Source organism: Strix uralensis, chromosome 19, assembly GCF_047716275.1.
Source record: "Strix uralensis isolate ZFMK-TIS-50842 chromosome 19, bStrUra1, whole genome shotgun sequence".
Lineage (NCBI taxonomy): Eukaryota > Metazoa > Chordata > Aves > Strigiformes > Strigidae > Strix > Strix uralensis.
Window position 1 is genome coordinate 8936309 of NC_133990.1, and position 22979 is coordinate 8959287.

Sequence of the window (22979 nt, forward strand, 5' to 3'; positions counted from 1 at the left end):
AACAATTTGGTGTTTGTCGCTAAAGAGGTATCTCTAAGCTTGGTTCAAATATTTAAACCCTTTGTGCAAGAGGAGCTGGTCTTAACTGCTTCCATCAGGTTTATATCTTTAAATAGCTGTAGGGAAGCGCTCCTGGATTTGGGTGAGTTTGGGGCTTTTAAGTAACAACAGAAGGTCTCTTCTTTTACCAGGCATACAGTCAGATGGGGGTAAAGGTGCTCCCTGCTGCCCCCAGCTGTGGCTGGAGGTGAGAGATTTTGGCTAGTGCTTGGCCTGGGGAGTTTAAACCCACTCCCCTAAAGGGCTGCCCAGACCAGCACGCTCGAACTTGTCCTGGGAAGGTGCTAAGGGAAGGAGAAGCTCCCCCGGCACTGCTGCAGCAGCATGGACGGTGCTGCACCAGCCAGGTACAGCATAGCCCTGCTGGGACCAGGTCTGCAGTGCCCGACAAGTCCCTACTCCCAGCAAGAGGCACCTTGGGGGTCTTTGAGGACCAGGGTGGGTACGTCTGCCTTTGCCCCTCAGCAGCCTGCCATGAGCCATCTCAGCTCAGGCACTGTCCAGGTTTGCAGACTCCTGGCTCCCCAGGGCTGCAGCTGAGCCTGCAGCCACAAACACATCCTTAGTCCTTTCCTGAGATGCTTTGGGTCATGAAGGTGCTGCCATCTGCTCAAGACTCCTTCGATCAGTTCAGCCAGCTCTCGGAGGTGAAAACCTGAGCCAGCCCTGTAGAACAGCTTTTCGTTAGAGTTTCCAAACCTACACCCTCAAATCATGCTTATTTTCCTAGGAAAGCCACGGTTTCACTATGTTTCATCAGCCTGGCTGGTGCTGTGCAGGGAAGAGCCAGCCCTTTAGCCAGGGGTTCAGGAGGGATAGGGGGAGGCCGGGGGGGTCAGTCCCGGGTGGGCTGATCCTGGGGGCTGATTTGGGACCTGGGGGGTCAGTCCTGGGGTGACTGAGGGGGACAGGGCAGGGGGAGGCTGATCCTAGGGCTGGGGGGTGACCCTGCGGCCTGGGGGATCAGTCCTGGGGCAGAGAAGGGGCTGGGGGCCCGATCCTGGGGGCTGGGGGGGGGTGGTCAGCCGCGGGGTGGATGAGGGGGGGCAAGGGCAGGAAGGCTCGATCCAACCGGGGGTGGGAGATGTATCCAAATCCTGCGTGAGCGCCCGGACCTCACCCCTGGGAGCCAGCCCACTCCCCGCCTCGGGTCCTCCCGTATCCCGTCTGCCCCCGCGCCGGCCGCGCTCGCCATGGCCTCGGCGTGCGCCTCTCCTCCCCCGGCCCATGATGCAGCGCGGCGGCGGCCCGGGCACAAGATGGCGGCGGAGCGACAGGGCGCCGGTGGCGGCCGTGGCGGGGCGGGAGGCGGCAGCGGAGGAGGAGGAGGCGGCGGCGGAGGAGGTGGCGGCGCGGACGAGAACAAGGAGAACGAGAGGCCGGCGGGGCCGCAGGCCGGCAGCCTCGGCGATAGCCTGGGCCTGGAGAGCATCCTGCGCCCTGGCGGTGGCGGCGAGGGGACGTGGCAGGCCCGGCCCCGTGGGTGGCGGGGGGACGTGGCGGCCGCTGTGGTGGAGCGCGGGGGCTCGCAGGCCCCGGGCGGGCGGGCATGGCCGACTCTGCGTCCCCGCGGGAGAGGGCCGGGCGGGACGGCGGACACTCCGCTGTCCCTGCGCGGGGGCGGCGCTGAGGGCGGCGGGTCCGCCCAGGCCGCGCTGCCCCGTGCCTCGGGCGGGAGCCGCGCTGCGAGCTGGGGGGTCGGGGCCCCGGAGGTGCCGGGAGCGTGTCGGTGCGGCGGCCGGGGCTAACCCGCGCCGTCCCTGGCGGTGAGGGTTTGGTTTGGATGAATCGGGGGAGTCAGCTTTGCACCTCTGAATTGTGGATTTATGCTTTACCTTCGCAGCATCTCCTTCTGAGCCGCGTGACAGCTGTCATCAGCCTTCAGAGCACAGCTCTGTGCTAGGCTGCGTGCTTTAGTTAAGAGCAGGCTGTCAGTAATCTTCTGGTGGTAATATTAATGCTTGAAGCAGGCAATAGTGGATAAAATAAATCTTAACAGGTATGCTGAGATGGCAAACAGGCTCCTCCAGATTTAGCACTTCTAAAATCTGATGTATGTAAAGCTCGTGGCATTTTTGTATGTGAAACTTTCATGTGAAACTAGTCTAGCTACACAGCTGTGACAGAGCTGAGTTTTATCTTCTGGGTAAGAGGAAAACCCGAGTAAAATAAGGTTGTAGTTTTCCATTTGGCATATGGCAGGTGTTGTAAAGTTAGCAACTGTTGAGTAAGATGTGGACGTAGTAATTGCTCTGGTAACGTTAGGAATACCTAAGTCAGTGAAAAAGTAAATAGCGTAGGGGGTATGAATTCAGTGAGTAACTGCACTGGTAAAAGACAGTCTGAAAAAAAATCTGGTTGGCAGCAAAGATGAGGAGTGCTATGTTGAGACATTGAAGTTTGACTTGTTTGTTCTACAAATGCAAACTAATTCAGTGCAATAGCTATTCATGCAGATTTTTAATATTTAAAGAGAATTCCTTTTAGGTGTAATTCCAAGAAAACAATTTGATAGACATCTTCTGTTTTAAATTTTAAAAGTCTGGTAGTTTCTCCAGCTGTAGGAATAGTGTTTCTTTTAACGGCATCATTGTATAGTCTGGTTTTGGTTTTGTGGGTTTAAGGCTTCTTGGTTAAAGCTTAAAAGGGAAATTTTGGGATATAAATACATACAGCATGGAGATTTTATTTCACAAAATAATCTGCCTTGTAAACTGAATAACATCAGCAGGTTTACTAGAATAAAGCATGATTTTATTTGGTAGTGTAACTAAGTGAATAAAGTAAGGACAGGATGCACAGAAATCAGCAAATGTGCTAAGGAATGCAGAGGCTGGATGGAAATCATGGATTGATGCTATCACAGGTCACAGGACAGTGGATTTTGTCACAGAGTACTTGTTATATGCAGTAAGACTTAGAAGTGTGTTGAAAAATTGAGTAGAAAATAAGCCCCCTGAACACTTCCCAAAAGCTCTTTTTATGAGTTTCTCTATTCAGAAAGCAGTTTGTTTGTGGAAGCTGTGCCAGGAAGGCAGCAGTGATTCTGCTCAGTGTACTTCTGTTCTTTTCCTGAGAGATGGGACGTTTGAGGCAGGAAGGCTGCTCTCTATTTCAGTTTTGCCAACAAAATCGTGTCACAAGTGTGACTGGGAGGCGGTGTAGCACAGCTAGGGCAGTCAGTTATATTAGCCTAGATGCATCTGTTGGCATAGCTTATTATCCTGAAACGAGCTCTAGTAACAGCAACACTCTTGTGGTTATCTGTAAGAGGTGGTGCTTGTGGTATGTCTTAGTCTTGGCCTTGATGACAGTCATAAAGCTCTGAAGTAAGCAGTGCAGTCATGAGGCCTTTTAGGACCATCAGTTCTCTCAGTTGTGTGTTTTTAGGAGGTTTTTGGGTGCCCCTCTGTTCAAAGTGCATTTACTTAATGGAACCTATAGAGTTCCCTTCTGTTATTTTGGGGTAGAACGAAGAACTGGTAACAGACTGTACTGTCAATCTGCCTTAACGCAAATCACAGTCCTTCAGATTGTGAAGGAGTCTCAGCAGCAGCATGGTTTACGACACGGAGACTTCCAGAGGTACAGGTTAGTAACACTGTGGGTGTCTTGGTGACTTACTTCATTTAAGCAACAAAGACAATCTGCCAAGTAAATACCCCTTGACAAGTTGCTTCACGTGAAGCATTGTACACTTCTTTTCATTAGATGTAACGTGCTGTGGCTGTTCTCTTTGGAAGGATATCGACTGCCTCTTGTTTCTCCACTGCCCTTCAAGAGCTTGTTTGTTAACACCTCACTAATACTCACTATACTCTTCCAGAACTGAGTGTTCAATAAACATACATAAAGCAATTAGTAAGAACATAATTCTGATTTTTCAAGATCAGGAATTATTACATATATTCTTATCTTCTATTCTGTTAACCACTGGTTTACAAGTAGTTCTGAACTACCTCTTACTGTATATGGAGTTCTTAGTCATTAAAATGTTGCCTGTCACAGCCTTTAGTCCTTTTTTTTCTGGTTGAAGGGAGCAGTAAACAGAAACAAAGTTGTTCTTTGGCCAAACTGACTGTGATTGTCTTTTCTTTAGGGGTTATTGCTCCCGTAGGCTAAGGCGGCTCCGAAAAACTCTCAACTTCAAGATGGGAAACAGGCACAAGTTCACTGGGAAGAAAGTAACTGAAGAGATTCTCTCAGACAACAGGTACAGTCACTGGATGGAATCGAGTCTTCAGTATATTAGTGAATAGTTTCTTTCATTTAGGTAATTTATTTTCTTGTGGGTGTGGTGGAAAAGTGTTTTGTACAGTATACTCAGAAATGTTTCTTTTCAGAGATGTGTGTTGTAGATACTAATAAAAGAAGACAGTCAGGCTGCAGTGCAGGGGGAAGAGGCACTGCTCAGATCCTGCTTCATCATGTGAACAAGTGGGAGAAGGGGGAGAAGCAACAGCCAGTTCCTTCTCTTCCTTCATAGTTGCCAGAATGGGTTCGTTCCATAATCGGTGAATTACTTTGATATTAAAATGACGATTCTTATTCGGATAAGTTGTGAGATAGTCATGTGAATGCTGATAACGTAAGTGGTGTAGCCAGCAAGGTTGTGGTTGGCAACATAATCCATATTGGATTGCAAGTTTTACTTAGATTTTCAAAATTTGACAGAATGCTTGTCTGATAGAATATGTGGAGAATAGCCAGGATTTTGGGCTCATTTCTTATCTTTTAGAAACACTTGAAATGTCTGCTGTCTCGTCTTTTCTTGTGGGGAAAAGAAAACATGGTGCTGTTTTCACCTGTATTGTTAAGAAACCAGATGCATTTATAGCATTAGCTGGTGGGAAAACAGACATGTTTACCCATACTGAACCAGTTTGAAGAGCAACCTAAAACAATAAATCACTTGTCTTCGCAATGTCTTTGGTGCTACAGAATGATACCAAATTCTCTTCCTCAGTTGGATAATTACAATTATGTAGCAAGAAATACAGTAGAAAACAGTTAGGAATAATAAAACTGTGTGTGCTTAGAGTGTTAAGAAAGAAAAGCATCTACCCCTTGTTAACCAAGCTGAACTTCTGTTAACCAAACTTTGCAGATCACATGGCAAAGGACTAGAGGTGATGTGGTAATACTTGTTTGAATGTCATTACTTCTTCATTAATCTTCCTCTGCCCCGTAGGTATTTGCTGTTGATTCTGATGGATGCAGAGAGAGCCTGGAGCTACGCCATGCAGCTGAAACAGGAAGCAAACACAGAGCCTCGCAAACGATTTCACTTGCTGTCTCGCCTGCGCAAAGCTGTGAAACATGCTGAGGAGCTGGAGCGACTGTGTGAAAGTAACCGAGTAGATGCCAAAACAAAGTTGGAAGCTCAGGTAACCACTGATAATTTGATCTTGTGTTACAGCAAAAGCTGAACAAGAAACCTTTGGATTTTAGGTGAAGAGATTATTCTCATCTAGCAGTAGATAATCAAAATTGACTGATTCTACAACTGGAAAATGTCTCCCTTTGGATAGCTTAGACTTAATGCAGTTGCTGGAATTGCAGAAATAACCAGTGGCACCAGTCAAGATGAGGACCTGGTGTTTAGAAGTTAAGTGTATCAAAGGATTGTCCTTTTTTTGAAGAGCAGAACGTTTAATAAAGGTAAAAAGAATTGAGAGAGACTAAGATGAGGCAACACAGCCTAAGAAACTGTGCCTATCTGTTGAGTTGCCTATTTGTTAAATGCCCTAAAGTAGCCATTTAGAAACAAGACTTGTGGCTTCGGTTCCTGGAACACAGAAAGCAGCTGTGTTGTGACACCAGCCTCTTTGAACAAGGGGCTGCAGTAGTATTCAGTTAATTTAAATGGCCATTTTGTAGCTTATTCCTGGGGAAAAAAAAAAAGTTTTGTGACATCAGTGGGCCATGTTGATTGCATGAAAGCAAAGATGTTGCTTGTTATCTCCTTGGAAATGTAGCAATGTCAGTTAAAAAAAAAAAGGTAGGTAGCTATTAACCCATAATCCAAATCAGTTGTCTTCTGTGGGAAGAGCAAATGAAAAGGGCAAGGCTTAATCACTTCTTGTAGGCGTTGCAGCAGCCTTCATACTAAAGGTTGTACAAACTAGGCTGTCAGTTCTGGGGAAATTAACTTGCCTGTGTGCTGTCTGCAGGCATACATGGCTTACCTCACAGGAATGCTTCGTTTTGAGCACCAGGAGTGGAAGGCAGCAATGGAGGCTTTCAACAAATGCAAGTGAGTTCCCCAGTTTCACCAATTTCATTTAGTAAATAACATTGGATCAGTCTAGTAAGCTGTTGTGGTTTAAACCCGTCCGGCAGCCAAACACCGCGCAGCTGATGGTTCAGCCTTCCCCTGCCCCAGGGGATGGTGGAGAGAATTGGAGGGGTAAAGGTATGGAGACTCATAGGTTGAGACAGAAACAATTTAATAATTGAAATGAAATAAAAATAAAATATTAATAATAGTAATAATAGAATATACAAACAAGTGGTGCACAATGGATTGCTCACCACCTGCCGACTGATGCCCAGCCCGTTCCTGGCTAGTGATCCCAGAGGAGGAAAAATCCCGAAACTGCGGTCCCCGAAGAGTGAGACAGCTTCCCAGACAACCTTCATCTATAGACGGAGCATGACATTATAGATAGGGAATATTTCATTGACCCGTTTGGGTCTGTTGCTCTGGCCATGCTCCCTCCCAGCTTCTTGTGCACCTGCACACAGGCAGGACATGGGAAGTTGAAAAGTCCTTGGTTTCTTAGGAGCAACTGGAAACATCAGTGTATTGTCAACATTCCTCTCATCCCAAATCCCATACTGAATCCAAAACAGCACTATTCTAGCTACTAAGAAGGAAAACTAGCTATATTCCAGCCAAAACCAGGACGTAAGTTTATATACTTACTTATATACTGTATATACTGCAGCTCTGTGCGTTGTTTAGTTAATTATGCACTTAACTGGGAGGTACTACTGAAGAAATAGCATCTTCCAGAGTGGAGACACAAACGCTTCCCTTAAGATAGCATCTCACAAAATGACACGTACTGCGGTGTTAATGCTTATTTTTTGCTGTAGGACCATATATGAAAAACTGGCCAATGCTTTCACAGAAGAACAAGCTGTACTGTATAACCAGCGTGTGGAAGAGATCTCACCCAACATTCGCTACTGTGCCTATAATATTGGTAAGGGAAGGGGGGGGTACCTAATCTTCAATAAAGAGCAAGGCTTGTTCACAGGAAAGGGATATTGACTTGATAGTTAAATACTAGTCTAAGTGACACTGCATTGAGTCCATAATATTTTGGGCAAGTTCTGCACACATTCTGGGTCAGTTTAGCAGTGGAGAAATACTCACTTTGCAACAGTGCATGTGGTTTTGTGTAAAAAGACAAAATACCAGTTTGCAGTAGTTTGCTTATGAAGTCAGAATGAAATTGTAAATTTATCCCCTTTGTCCCCAGATTGCCAGTAGAAAATCTATTGATTACCTTTTTGATACTAAAATAATTTGTGGACTCAGATGGAAATGTGATCTTGATGTGTTAACACTCTCAGGTGACCAGTCTGCTATGAATGAGTTGATGCAGATGAGGCTGAGGTCTGGTGGCACTGAAGGTCTTCTTGCAGAAAAACTGGAGGTAACCTGTTTGCATGCTTCAAGTTGAAACGTTCATTATCACTCTGTTGAGCATAAATACTGCTTCAGCACACTTTTCAAGAGCCAGAACGTATCAGAGTGGGAAACCACTTCCCTAAAAAGCCCTTTGATTTCAAAATGGTTAAGTGTAATGTGAATTTGAAAAGTTTGGTTTTGGATATGTTAAAGTTCAAGCTCGTAAGTTCAGTCTGTTCTCTTCAGGCACTGATTACCCAAACTCGAGCAAAGCAGGCAGCCACAATGAGTGAGGTGGAGTGGAGAGGAAGAACCGTTCCAGTGAAGATAGACAAAGTGAGGATCTTCTTGCTGGGGCTGGCTGACAATGAAGCAGCGATTGTTCAGGTAACTCAGAAGCCATCTCCAGTGCTGGGGTTCTAACTGTCCTCTTCCCTTCAGTGTGCAAGGTAATACATGATACCTGGACTGAAAGATTTTTGAATAATCTGTTCCTCAACCTTGGGGTTGGAAGGCTAAAAGTAATAGTGGGAATATTGACTATAACCCAAAGCTGAAGTGTCAGTTGGGGATAACTCCTGTAATCTAAGTGGTAGTGTGAGAGATCTGCCCTTTTGAATGCACTGTGCTGCCCAGAAGTGCTACCTTTCCGTGGCACGGTGATAACCATTATTATTTGTAAGTCACTTGGAAATGAAGGTTACAATTTTAGAGTAACTCGTTTTGAATTACTGTTCTGATTTTTTTGAGTGTCTTGCTCAAATGCTCCAACTTCAAAGCAATCAAAATCTTTTTTTCAGCAATAAAAAGCAATTTGCCAGGTGAAGCAGGTGCTATGAGATTGCCAGCATTCTCTTCTTAACTTAGGCAAATCCTCTAAAGCAGGAGGAGGATTACTAAATGTCAGGATGTAAATCAATTTCAAATGTAACAGTTCTGAAACACTTGCAGTGGCACGTACTATCCATGTCTTTAGTATTGCAGCCAAATTTTTCACATGAGGCTTTTTCCTTGGAAAAGGTGCCCAGATGACATATTCTGCTTCCCAGTGGCTCTGTACAGCACCCTTGCTGTTTGAAAAGGCAGCGAAAGGGTCTTTAGTAACAACTGTTGTCACTAATAATGAGCTTTTTGTGTATCAAAAAACTACTTATCATCAGCAGAATAATGATGCTAAATAGAAATTTAAATGATAAAATGAAAACCCTACAAAGGTGTAAGGCAAGTGGATAAGAGCAGGAGATAGTGCTAAGAAGATAGTGTGAATAGGATAAGGAGGGTATGGCTGAGTAGGAGGCATTAGTGTTAGCCAGTCTGGTCATAATGTTATGAATTGTATGTTGCTGAATTTATTTTTTTGTAGGGAGTACATTAGTATGGCCAGCAGGTGGAACTGCAGCTTAGAGTTCAATGTTCTCTCATTTATTTCCATCCTGCCAGGCTGGCAGTTGGACCTTTTTAGTTTAGTTACCCTCTTTGTTCCATAAAGCTGAGGCAGAACAGTGATCTGAATTTGTTTTCATCTTTGTGTTCCTTGGAAGCTCTGACTAAACAGAGGAGTTTTGTGGTGCTGGATCACAACTAGTAATGGTGAGAGCTGAGCACGCAGCAGCAGTATTTACATTCCCAGAGGACTAAAACTTGGCCTTTTGAAAGCAGTTCTGCTGTGTCAGCTGTGATGGGCAGTCCAGCTTCAGCTAAATGCGTTGTGGTTCCTGAGATCTTTGGCACCTTTCTGCTAGTCTTCACTAAGTTGAAACCCTGACATAACAGCAGCACTCTTCAGGGTTTGATTAGAAGCAAACAGAAATGTGTGTTTTGTGTAAAACTGAGATTCTCAGCACAATTACACCATCGCTTTCAGTGTCTTATTGGTAACGGGAGAAACAGAACAAATAAGTCAAACTGAAATACGTATCCCAGTTTAAAACTACTTGTGTCAGCTCTTTTGTAGACTTGAATGCACAACTTCAGGGGGCCATCGACTCTAACCAGGTAGAAGTGAGAAGGCTAAAGGGCAGAGCAACAAGTGTGCTCCTGTCTGGTATTGCCTGAAGGATTCTGTGGTCATCTTTGGTAACTAGGACTGTAGCAAAAATGGGGGGTAGTAACTTTCAGAGATGATACACAATGATTTAGAAGAAAATAAAAAATAGAAGTGAGCACTCCTAGACTTTCAGAAGTGGGTTCAGTGGGATCGGCTCCCTTGATCCCTTTAAGATGAGCCTGTGCTGTTCTATCAGGGCACTTGAGTCACCAGCTGTAGCACTTGTATCTCAGTTTTATGATCTGGTATCTCCCAAATTGGAACATATGTGTATTTATGCATAGAATCAGCTTAACCTTAGGAGTTTTTGCTTAGAAAGGAAAGCCTTTGTTTCACTGCACGGCCCAGCCCTTTCCCTGTTTGTACTTGACTGATGATCTAGCTACGTCTGTTTTCATTTTTGTGCATACAGTGAAATTGCTGTGCTCCTCTGGGTGAGGTTGAGAATGCTGTCAGACTTGTCTCTGGTTATTCTCAGTAGTTAGACCCACCTTAAAAATTCTTGCAGCAAATCTTAAAAAAAAAATAACAAAAAAACCCCAAACCCAGAAAGGCTGCCTTCATCTCAGGTCAAGATAGCTGAGGCTTTGTGAGGGAGTAAAAATAGCATTCCTTAATGGGTTTGAAAACTTGAGGAGAGGTAGAGACTTAGAGCTCTATGGAAGATAAACAAGGAAGCATGTTTTTAGACAGTTTTTTATTCATTTGGACAATTGCAAATTTGTTGCAGCAAAGTTCATCTTACACTTATAGGACACGGAAGTGGTATAACACAGTGCTGATACACTTTAATTTGTGCTCTGATTGCTAAGGTTGAGGCTTGTTTCTGGACAGTTTCTCTTACTGAATCAGGAAGAGTCTTGTGATCCCCATCTGGTTACCTTCTCAGTCACCTGAATGGAAGTCGAGTTTGGTTTTGGGTGCATTGTTTCATTGGGAACATGATATGCCAGTCCATTAGGCAGAGATCAGGCTTCAACTTGTTTTTAAAAGTTGTTTTCAAATTTTGGGTTTGGGGCAGAAGGCCAAAAGCTACTTAATTTTGTAACAAAACTTGTGGTGACAGCAGAAAAGCACTCAGTCACTCCTGCTACTAAAATACAGGGTTACTTTTAAAAATGTTTCAAACAAGCAAATTATTGCCACTGTGAGCATTACTAGAGTGGGAGTGTAGAAAAGATAATCATCTACATGTTCTTACCACATGAGAAGTTAAATCAGCATAACAAGAACAGTCTGCATTGGTAGTTTGCCAGTTCAGTAATGCTCAGCTCTCCCTCTGTTGCTGGGCCTTTCCCACAGTGCAGTCTGACCTCAGCTGTTCTTGGAGCAATGGGGGTGCCATCCTGGAAGGGAAGGGAGTTGCAGAGAAGGTGGCTGTTGCAGGGATGAGGCGATCAGAGCTGGGTGTGCTAGGCCTTCAGTGCTGCTAAATTCTCAGCACTGACCGTGTTCCCTGCAATTTCTGGCAGTTTGCCCCCTAGAACATATTGCAGACAGATACGGATTGGAGTTCTAGCTATTCGTGGATCTTAAAGCCATAATTTGGGAGAAACTTTGTTTAATTTCCTCAGTTAATTCTTGCATCACGGGATGCAAAATGCAGACGTTTCTAATAGATACTTGTCTTAACTTCTCTTTGCTCTTAGGCAGAAAATGAGGAGACAAAGGAACGTTTGTTTGAATCTTTACTCAGTGAGTGTAGAGATGCCATTCAGGCTGTTCGGGAAGATCTGAAACCAGACCAGGTAAGCAGCAAACATCAGTGTTTCAACTTTCAACAACATAGCGTTTCTTTGGGACTGATCTGTTACTGTTAAACTTGCTTAACACTAAGGGTGGCTGGGATTTCTTTAAGAAAAAGCTGCAAAACAGTCTATCACCTTTGATTTTACTCTTTTCAGAACTGGAGAAGGTGAATAAAAATGTAGAAGCCCTCATTCTTTTGCCTGGAAATCTGTTATAACTTCCCTGGTTTATCCAAACCTTGAATTGTTTTTGATGTTTTCTTCCCTCATCTGCCAGTTTTAAGTAAATCATATGGTGTTTTGTCCACAATTTGTGCAGAAGCAGCGGGAACACTCTCTGGAAAATGATTCTGGGAAGGTGTCCAACATCCAGTACTTACACAGGTAATAGGCAAACATTGCTGCCTGTACTAGCGTGAAGAAGTCATGCTCTTATGTCAAGATTTTATTTTTGTTTGTTTTGGTTTATGGGGTTTTTGTTCTGGGCCTCTCAGATCTCAAAGGGTGACTGTACAGGTAAGGATCTGATTCATGCCGCTTTGAAGACATTTTAGTGTTGACTTTCCAGGTGTTTTTTCCCCTACTAGTATCAGCTTAGACTGGGGGAAGAATTTTTTTCAGAACAAAGAGTAACGTCTGAGTAGCTCTGACAGTCTGCTAATGGTATTTTATCTTTTATCCTTTTAGTTATTTGACTTATATCAAGCTGTCAACAGCCATCAGGCGCAATGAGAGCATGGCGAAGTCTCTGCAGAAGGCACTGCTGCAGCAGCAGCGGTCAGAAGAGGATGGCAAGCGCACAGCACGGCCTCAGGACCTGATCCGTCTTTACGATATCATTTTGCAGGTAATGCTGGGAAAACTAATTCTTCATACTAACTAGAGGACTTTGGTACAAAATTTATTGTAGAAAATACAGCAGCGCAGGTGAACTGCCTGTGAATTCTGAAGAGCAACTGAGTACCTACAGTTACCTTGTTGAAGATGTTCAACATCTACATGAACCACAAAAACCCCCTTGTAGTTGTGAACAGAAAATGCTGCTAGAATGGGTGCCCTTGGTTGTACACTAATGCAGTTTTAAAATATTTTTTCGGACTATTTTATGCAGCACCCTGATACTGCCTTAGTTTCTGCTGTCCAGAGAAAGTAGCAGCTAAAAATACTTAAAATGTACTTGTTCTTCATAAGCAGTTTCTCAGTTTCTCACATAAATTTTCTATTAACTGTGGGAGCCTGTGGCTGAAGCGGTTGTGAATGGGAAAGAGAAATGCTTTATGAAATAATTCCTTCATGTGAAATCTGAGGAGTCTCTGTCCCCTAATTCCTGTTTGTGTCAGGAAATCTGTCCTGAGGGCAAACTTGCACAAGTTTCAATGACTGTCCTTCACAAGGTTACCATACTGATAATTAGAAAACTGCAAGCTATTTCCATGGGAGTGTACTGTTGACTTGCTAAAAGGGGCAGCTTTCTCTTACTCCAGCAGATTCCAGAGGAAAACAATGCCTGCATTTGTTACTCTGACTCTCTTTTGCACAGAACCTCGTGGAACTGACACAGCTTCCTGGCTTAGAAGAGGACAAGAACTTTCAAAAAGAGATTGGATTGAAGACACTTGTGTACAAAGCTTACAGGTGACTGAGAAACAGCCATGTTTTCTTAAGCAGACATTACATCTTCAAAGTTTATTATTCCAAAGTTCTGTGTGCTGCACAGAACTTTAATGCTGTTTCCTCTGCTCTTTTGTGAAATGAAGACTGGATGCAAAGGGGAAACTGGCCAGTGCTGCTTAATAATGTCTCCTGTTATCAGTCGTTTGGGTTGGCAAAAGGTATGGATAACAAACATGTCAAGGATCCACTCTTTGCTGTTGCAGGTGTTTCTTCATTGCACAGTCCTATGTCTTGGTAAAGAAATGGAGTGAAGCTCTTGTTTTATACGAAAGAGTGCTGAAATATGCCCGCCAAGTTCAGTCAGGAGCTGGAGCTTATACGAACAGCTTGAAGGTAGGAACCCAATCCTGTATGTAGAGTTTATGAAAAAGCTCTGTCCCGGCACTTACTGTCAGTCAGATGCTAGGCCATTACAATTCAAGACTGATCTTTCAGTAGGGAGAAGAGTCGTACAGGTGTGACTTCTTGACACATTATAGTAGAGACTTTCTAGTGATGTGGAAATGCTTCAGCTGGCCACTTGCTTTGGAGGAGAGGCAGACTTGCTGCAACAACTCCATAACAATTTACCACTTTTTCCTCACATGTGGGTTTTTTGTTACACAACTTCTGTAATGCCTGAAGGACTGTATTGCAGCTTTTCCTCTTCTGGGAAGGCTTATCAGCACTAGGACTTAATTTCTTAGGTCTTACTTTGTCAGGTTTCACCTTCACCCTAACTCTTAAACTGCCATATTTCAGTCTCTCCATTTTCTTTAATGACGTAGGAGCTGCCTGATGTTCAGGATCTGATCACTCAAGTCAATGCAGAGAAATACTCCTTGCAAGCAGCAGCTATATTAGGTGAGTTGCACAATTATTCTAGAGCTCTAACATCTCTTGAATAATGCCCCTGCAGCTATTTCATTCCTTTTATTTCATTTCTGAAGCTCCAGATGTTTTTTTTCTGCTTCACTCTGATGTGTGTAGGCTCTGGAAAACACTTTTTTTTTCCTCCCAGTTCTAGCTTCTTCTAGCTGTGTGTAGTGTGGCTAGGCAACCAATGACTAGACATTTGGCATCTTGCTCCCTGCCCAGAGATGTGAAAACGCTTCATGAGGATGTGCACCTGTTGTGGTAACCTGCACAGAACGCTCTGTTCAGTGTTTTAATTTTTTTGCTGAAACAAGTTGGCCTTACTCATCCCGGTTTTGCCTAACTGGGAGGAGCTACTGAGACAGGGGAGAGCAGTGCTGTTCTGCTCTTTGTCAGTGTCCACCAGGTTAGTGGAACTTTGGGGGAATGGATGAACTTGTGATTTCTTGGGCTGCTGTCTTTGCTGTGCCTGCTGGTGGAAACCCAAGATAAGTAATGGGTTGCCTTGTCTTTTATTGCCTTAATGTTGTTTTAACAGACCCCGCTGGGGTCTTCTCATCATCGGCTGCTTTGTGCTTAACTCGGAATCTGTGCTTCTTTCAGGAGTTTCTCATGACAATGTGAAGAAGCTCTCCATCACTGGAGAGCTGTGTTGGCTATAGATGCGTACATGTGATCCTCTTAGTCTAGAAAGCAAGTTGGTTTTACTGAAAATACTGTCTTGCATATCCCCGAAAGCAAGGCTCATAGCTAAGCTTAGAGGACAGCTGACTCCTGAGACAGTCTTACTTTATGCCAAGACTTTGCCTGTTATTCTTACCACTTTTTCTTCAATTTTGCAGATGCAAATGATACTCAGGAGACTGAGTCTCCGTCTCAGGTCAAGGATGGCAAGGTAAGACCTGAGAGCTCAGGTAAATTCCAGTAGTGTTCTTAACGAACGTTACTTCTAACCTGTTACCTTGTCTCTTGCAACTCAAGAATGTCACGCTGGTGGGAGTTTGGTCATGACTACTGTATTTAAGATATTTTATTAGGCTTGTTTTCCTTCTGCAAGTCATGAAGGTGGCTGACAGAGTGAGGTTCCTTGGGTAGGAGCTAGGCAGCTGTTTGCAGCTTCTAGTGTGGCATCTTCTTTTTTATTTAGCTTTCTCCCTGCACGTGGAAGGTTTTCCAGAAATCTTGCAGTGGTGCTTTGACAGGGGTCCGAATAATTTTCAAGGGCCCAAGATGTCACGCAAGGGAACTTCAGCTTGTTGTCTCAGTTTCTGCTTAATCCTTGCTTGTTTGACCCTTGTCAGCTTTGATTTGACACATGTTTAATTTGTGTTTCTGCATTGGTCTCTTTCAGCCACTCTCGGAACGGTTTGAAACTTTCTGTCTGGATCCTTCTCTTGTCAGCAAGCAAGTCAGCCTCGTGCACTTCCCTCCGGGCTTCCAGCCCATTCCGTGCAAACCCTTGTTCTTTGACCTGGCCCTTAATCATGTTGCTTTCCCACCTCTGGAGGACAAGGTGGAGCAGAAGGCCAAGAGTGGCCTCACAGGATATATAAAGGGCATCTTCGGATTCAAAAGTTAACCAGGACCCCCTGAGGAACAGAGGTTTTATTCTGTATTGAAGGAAAAGCTCCAAGAGGTTCTAGGACACAAATACCTGCACCTGAAACCAACAGAGGGAAGTTTTACCATCTTCTTCCCTGTGTTCTGTGTATATGTCTGTGCACTTACATTCTCTCCCAGTGTATTAAAGACAAACAATCTATTCAGAAACATACGTACACTATAAATAGCTGAAAATAATCTGGAGCACAGAGAAATTCCATTCTGCTTGGAGAAGTGGGAGCTTGCTTTGTGGCCAGTGGCCTGTTCAGGGCCAGTACACATCTACTTACCACGGACCAGGGCACAGGTATAATTTGATTCCTCTCTCCACCCCATTGTTTGACGCCATAATTTGGTATTTTTGTCTAGAAATCTGGGTGTGATGGTGAAACAGAGGCAAAAGTAGATGGGGAACTAAACCAGCAAGGTGGGGCTGCCTACACAAAGACAGTAGCCAAGGGGGCTAACTTCTCCTTCCCTTTCAACTCCAAAGTGTGTATTTTTTAAAAATGTAACATTCAGAATTGACAAAATAGAGCCTCTGTCCTTATCAATAAGGATGGCGAATACCTTACTCGATGTTAATGGCTACCCCACTTGTGGTGGAGTATAACCTGAATTTGTACTCTGGGCCAACAAGATCCTTCTTTATTGATACATGTTTTGTTAAATACCTAAATACAGTATAGAACCTATTCCTACAGGGCTTTTCCTGGGAAACTAAGCTTCATGGGTGGCTTTAGAAGTAGCTACTTGCTCTTCACGGGAAGTTGGGTCTCTCAGTGTTCATTTTGTCTTATCTAAACCTTGCCTGAAAACAAGAAGATCTTTTTCTGGAGTTCATCTGTTGCTTTTTTCCTCATCCTCGGTCAGTAGATACACCTGAAATGAGGAATAAGCAACAGGCAGTAGGTTCTTGCGTGATAGATCTTCTCTGTCACGCCAGACACTCTATAAAAAAGATGCCCAGGTGCTACGGTGATAGGCACTTTCAAAATGCGGGTAATTTCATAATCGTGATCATTTAAATGGGAAAAAACCCACAGCACATGGGCAGAACTGTTCCTAAAGAAATTATTTGAAAGCTTCCACCAGCAGTATTTGGGTTTTCACTCGGTCTGTAGCTGGAAGGTGAAACAGCAGTTCTAGCTGCCTTAACTCTTCTGCACCAGTTGTCTTGACTTTGTGTTTTCTCCACTTTTAGGCATTGGAGTTAATAGGGCTGGAAACAGAAGAACGGTTTTGAATGATCAGATTGTTGTGATGGGAATTTTCCATGCAAGATGCATGTCAGATAAATGGGGGAAATTAACAATTCCCATTATTCTAATATGAATGTTTGCTGCTTTGTTCCAAGTTGATCTGATTTGCAAGTTCTCAAAGTACAAAGCAGCTTTCCAGAGAACTCTGTGCTCAGAAAGGGGTAAGAGAAGGAGGAGGAACTTCTTGTTTAATTTCTGCAACATGGAAACAGAATGGGAATTTCTGGTATTCTAGCTAATTCCATTTGCCTCTGGGTGCTGGGGGATTTTACAGAAGAAAGGGAAAGTGTAGAGCTGAAACATGGAAGACTATTCATCAGATTTCTGGAAAACATGGTCTTGAGTGACAGACTTCACTTCCCCGTGAAGCCTTTTTCCTTTTAGACAAGGAAGGGTCATGCAGTAACTGGCACAGGCATCAGCTGGTTGATCTGCTTCACGGTACCTCTTTCTGTGTAAGTTAATCTGAGCTTCTCTCTCCTCTTCAGCTTTTATATCAAATCACTTTGAAAACTGTTCTGTTTGGTTTGCAAACCAAACTCCTTTCTGCTTTCCTACCACAAATCTATGTGGTGCCTGGATTGATTCCAGTGAAACTTGTACTGCGGCCACTTTCTAATTGGTTACTGTTACAAAAAGCAAAGAGCAATTGGCCTCTTTATGTCAAACATCTTTTGACAGATAACTGATTAGTTTGAACGCAGATAAGAAATCTGAAAACAATAAAGTTTTATTCCTGACCTCTGAGGCGTGTAGTTTATGTTGAGCATTGAGAACACCAAGCACTCTGCCTCCGAAGCATTCAGAGGATCAAGGTCACACCATCACCTGGGACTACTTAACCCCTGGAGGATGGCCACTTAGTTCTGGAGGAGGATCTTCTGCCTGAAGGCTCAGATAACGTGCACCACTCTCAGAGGTAACTTGGCTTATTTGTTTTGATGTTGGGTTAATGGGAAGTGAGTAGAGTGGGGTTTGTAAGCAGTGTTGTGACTTAATGTGGAGGGCACTGATGAGGCACTAGGAAAAAAAGAAATGTAAAAAAAGGAAAAAATAAAAGTACTGTTAAGTCACCTGTAGGATGAAAATCAAACTCAAAAGTTTGAGGCTTTTGGCCCTGCTGTGGAGCTTGGAATGGCGAAGGCGAGGCTTAGGCAGCAGCAGTTAGACAGGACTGGCACAGGCGAGGGAAGTGTCTGACGTGACGTGCGGAACAATCCGCTTCCCCGGAGCTGCCAGGTGTTGGTTGTGCCTCAAACAGCCCCAGCAAGATGCAGAGCACTGGCGTATGGTGCTTGGAAACCTGCTTCCGTAGTGCTCTGTTCTTTCATTAGGCAGCACTGTTTGCTTTAAAGTGTTTGCTCTCTTTCCATGAATTAATTGGCAGGTAGGCCACATGATTCCCTCAAACAGGAAGCTCCGGCAGAATGGTCAAGATTATTGCTTGCAATCAACTTTTCCTGTGGAGTATCTTTGGACTTAGTGCTCAAATTTTAATTACAGGCTGAGCTAGCCATGCCTGGTACCACTGCATCAATTGAGATGTGCATCATGGCCCTCGGCCCCTCCACCAGTGATACACCCGTGTCTGGGGTGATGTTCAGGTCTGGTTGTGCCTTCTGAGGAGTCTAGTGATAAGGGATAGTTCTTGAGGGATTAATGGCACATAGGAGAAATGATTAGCATGAGACAAACAGCTTAAAGAGACAAATGAGAGGTGACGTGGGATAGTAATAGTCTGGCCTGAGAGCTCCTAAATAGCAGTCTCTGTCTCCTTTAAAACAAGGAGTTGGGGGTATTTTAAACTGAAGGTATTGCACCACTAAAGAAAATCATTGCTTGTCACTTGTGAGAGCTACAAGCACAGGCACCCCGTGGTGTTCAGCTGGGGATGTAAGTTGGGTGTTTTCTCACTTAAAGGAGTGATTTGATGGGATCTTGATTGTATATGGCTGCTCCTCTTCAGGCCAGGATTGCTAGTTTCAAGTTTAAGAGCAGCTGGAGGTTGGTTTGTCTGCCAGAGAAGAGCCCTTTGTGATCTGGGGGGGAGGAGTGCATGGTGGGTGCCCCCGGTGGGTATCGGAGGCTCAAGAGGAAAGATAATAGGAAGCAGACAACGATCCTGAAAGCTGCTGGGCAGAGGTGGGCTGGCAGCAGCCTGTGTGCTCTGAGCTTTCCTGGGGCCGAGGCAGGAGCAGCAGCAGCCTCTGGCAGCCGCTTTGCCTTCTCCTCCCTGCTCTGGATCGAGGAAGTGCTGGGCAGCGCTGCAGGCAGCAGCTGCCTGTGCAGCCCAGTGCAGAAACCTGCCTCACTGCTCGAGTCCTTCTTCGTCCCGGGACCTGTCCCGACCACCCCCTTGTCCCTGGCACGGGGAGGGTTTGGTGTGGAGCAACTCTCTGCTCCTGGAGCTGATCACGCAGCAGTTCGGAGGGACACACCTACAGCAAAGGTTGGCGCTGGGCTCTCCCTTCTCGGGCTCACCCAAACCATGTCGAGGGTGAACAGGTTTGTGAAATGCAGCCGCTCCCTGACCCTCTCCCTCTGGGTGAGGTCTCCTCGGCCTGAGCGTGCTGCTTTGTGTCTGAGGAGAGGCTCGGTGCTTCACTAGCCTGCTACAGAGTCGCCTCAACTGCTGGTCGGGTAACTGGGGCCGTTGCTGCAAAAATCCCATTTCTTGTGGATCGTGGTGGGATTTGGCTGGGGATGGAGCTGGTGGGTCCTTGCGCTGGAGCATCCGGCCCAAATACCTGCAGTGTCCTCGCTCTTTGTGTTGGGGATTTACTTCTTGCACTGGGGAGTGAATGATTAGTGCCTTGCTCTGTGCCAAACGCTGGATTACAATGTTTGGGTTAGAGCTTAAGCCCAAGTGCAAATCTCTGCATCTGAGTGTTGGCGTGGCAGGGAGGTAGCTGCGTCCATGTCCCCCCCTGTGTCCCCAGCCCCTCTTTGGGCTACTGCGAGTAACCTGGAGTGAAAACCTTCCCACCTCTGGCCTGAAAAGCAGTACTGTCTCAAAGGGGGAGGTTTAAAACCACTTTCAAAGGATATGGTTTGCATGTTTGTTGTGCGCATGTGGCCTTGGGTGCAGCTTTCATGTTCTCCAATGCCACTGAATTCAAATTCAGACCCAGCTCCTAGCGTGTACTTGCCGTTTCTAGGCACTGCCCTACTATGATCTTTGGCAAACTCCTCCTCTGCTGGGCACCTGTGGTGTTGGGGTTATTAAAGTTAAAATTCTTGCTTTGGAAAGAGTCTTCTCGTCCCTCCCTTGCTGGGCTGCAGGATGGTGGTGTCCATGCACAGAACAGACACAGCAGTTTGCCCGAGGCTCATGCTGTGCATGAGGATTAGTGACTCTCATCCCCAGCCCGTGGTCAGTCCAGGGAGTGAGGCCGTGGCTGTGGTGCCCGAATGACTAAAGAGCAGCATCAAAGCCTCTGAATTACCTTCAGTGCTTGCCTTTTTCCACAGAAGCAGGAGAACTTCTAATTTTCTCAGAGCATCAAATTAAGTTGGGGAAGGCGAAGTCTGGCCACATAGAATTAGTTGTGGCAGACAGATTCATCCCGCTCTGGTCCCTGTGACGCAGAAGCACTCGCCACTGAATCAGGCAATAGCAGCTCAAAACTGGAGCTTTGCAGGAGATTCGTGTCTGATTAAAACACACTCAGGGCTTCTGGGCTGGCTGGCTGAGGCAGGGGGTGTGAGCCACCCCAGCTCAGCAACGCTCCTGGCTGCTGCACCCTCTGCCTCCGCACTGCCCTCCTGTCTGGGACGGGGTTTACAGGGGCTGTCACTGCTCTGTTCCCAGCCTTGGTCACCCAGGAGGGATTTGTCTCCTCTCCCTGCTAATCCTGCACTGCAAGTGGAGCCCTTCCCTGGGTTTGGTTTGGAGGGAGTCTGAAAGCATGACCCTTCCTAGCTGGTGTGTGAGCATCCTCCTTCCACATGGGGTGCTTCAGCCTGTACCCCTCTTCTGAACGCCTTCTCCTTCAGTCAGCTCTTTGTATCGAGGCCAGGAGTTTTTCTCCCAAGCAGATACACCTTTGAGCTGCTCCCAGTGTTTCAGCTGGCCACCACCTACAGTACAACATCCTGCAGGTATTTTTGCACCTAATAAGGCCTTTGCGCTTGAGCGTGGAGGCAGAGAGGAGAGCAAACCTGCCCTCGTGTTTAACTTCCCCTCATCCTGACATGGGCTGATTGCCTGGTGCTTTAACCCGGCATTTGTGCAGGATGGTCCCTTCTCCTGGGTGCTGCCATTTGAGCAAAGCAGCTTTTTGGGGAGACATGAAAGAAACCTTGATCAATCTCCCACCCTGATTTCATGGGGTGCTTCTCCACCTGTGTCACCTGTGTGAAGGTTGCCTTTCCAGGCAGGTGTTTAATTACCTCTCATTGCCTGGCTAATGATCTAGGACACATCTTGTTCAGATCCAATCACCGTGTTTGGGGAGCTGCTCCCTTCAGCAGTGTCACTGGATAATAAAGCCAAATTTGCAGGCTGCATCCTGTAAGTTATAAACAAGTTTTCCAGACAAAGTGTCTTGAGAATCTGCCATTAGTGAATTTATTTAGTGCTATTACAGCCTTGCTAATCCTCTGGGGAGAGGAAAATTAGGCTAACATTAGCTGCTGTAGGGAATTGCCTCGATGTCCTGCTCATTAGCTCTAGGGCTTAAACTCAGAAGAAGCTGCGGGATGCTGTAATGAGGCTGGAGAGGCGATGGGGTGGGAAGCAGGCAGGTCCTTTTGATGTCTAAAGGGTCTAGGGATGAGTAGTCCATAAAAGCCCTGGGACTGAGCTGTTAACGAGATGGCGTGGTGCGAATGTCCCCTTTATTTAGAGACATACAAAGGAGCAGGACCGGGACTTTCCATTTGTGCTGGGGGAGCTGTGCTGGATTTGGCCTCCTCTGGTCTCCTGGAGAAAGGTCCCTTGGTGCTGAGCCGGTGCTGAGCCGGCTCTGAAGCCAAAGCCCGCTTTCCTCTGCTGACTCAGGGAGGGTGCTGAGCCCAGCCCTGTCCCAGGAAGCGTTTTAATGGGTCTTAATCAGACCTGCAGGGAGAAGTGCAGGGGCCTTTGCACTTCCCCTCTACTTATAAATTGGTAAAGATAAAGCAAAGCAAAACAAGGCTTGAGGACTGAGTAATTTTAGACTTAAGCAAGTGTCCTATTTTCCCAGTGGGATGGCAATTTTTTTAAAACAGGCAGGCTGTTCTGAGGCTCTGGAGTTTCACTTTGGCTTGTATGAAAACTGATCCACAAGGAAGAAAAAGGGCTGGGGTAAAAATTATATGAAAAGATGCTGTCCCTGGTGTCTGCGAGGAAGAAGGAGGCTGACTTGTGCACGGTGGGAACAGGCTCTGATACCTCCCAAGGTGGTGAGTGTCCGGGGGCCCGTGGCTCCTGACTCCCATGGCTGCTCTGTGTGCTCTGCTCTTCATGCTCCCCTGTTCTCCATGGCTTTGGAGACTCTTAGGAGGGTTTCCCTCTCGCTGACGACAGCTCAAGTCTCATAGCCTCCATCTCCAGTTGCAAAGACCATGTATCCTTTGCAACAGGTCTTGGTCTGGGCTGGCTGTAGCTGCTGCTCCTGTTGCCAAACAAGCAGCATATCTGCATAGCAAAGCATCTGTCACTGTTATGGAGGGCTCCTGCCTCTGCAGCCTCGTGCACCTCAAACTATTAGAAATAAAAATCATATGCTGAACACAGGCAGGAGTGGCTGTGACTTACCTCTGCTTTTTCAGGGGAGTGAAGCTGAGAGGTGAGATGAGACAGTAGGAAGCCTTTGTCCAGCCACTGGGCACTTCCCCGACCGTGCGGCTGTGAGGCTCTTCCTAATTTTGTCCTTGGGGACGTGGTGGTGGGTGCTGCTGGACAGGGCAGTTGGTGAAATGGGCCCTTGGTTTTACTTGGTGTAAATCAGGTGAGGAGATGCATTAACTGCTCTTCTGTAGGTGGTGTTTTATGAACAAATTGAGGCTGTTTCCAGGTGTGTTGAAGACTAAACCCCAACCACCCTCCTGCATCTGTGCTCACTGATGCTTCCTGCTTTCCTCCTCCCACCTGTTCAGTTTGTTTT

At 45.8% G+C, this 22979-nt stretch overlaps 2 protein-coding genes across 2 annotated transcripts in view; both read left to right on the plus strand.

The window, feature by feature from the left end:
• Window positions 1-1304: 1304 nt before the first annotated feature.
• On the plus strand, window positions 1305-17630 carry SRP68 (signal recognition particle 68). Its single transcript, XM_074889066.1, has 16 exons — window positions 1305-1488; window positions 3585-3651; window positions 4160-4273; window positions 5252-5447; window positions 6234-6316; window positions 7162-7271; window positions 7645-7727; window positions 7949-8089; window positions 11399-11497; window positions 11817-11881; window positions 12185-12344; window positions 13038-13132; window positions 13375-13504; window positions 13939-14014; window positions 14869-14921; window positions 15378-17630. The coding sequence occupies exons 1-16, from the start codon at window positions 1320-1322 to the stop codon at window positions 15603-15605; spliced, it is 1869 nt and encodes a 622-aa protein (XP_074745167.1). The 5' UTR covers window positions 1305-1319; the 3' UTR covers window positions 15606-17630.
• A 49-nt stretch (window positions 17631-17679) lies between these two features.
• The window catches only part of EVPL (envoplakin), a 34464-nt gene continuing 29164 nt past the window's right edge, over window positions 17680-22979 (plus strand). The window contains exon 1 of the mRNA XM_074889050.1: window positions 17680-17809. The gene's annotated coding sequence lies outside the window, so the exon portion shown is untranslated. The remainder of the gene's footprint in view (window positions 17810-22979) is intronic.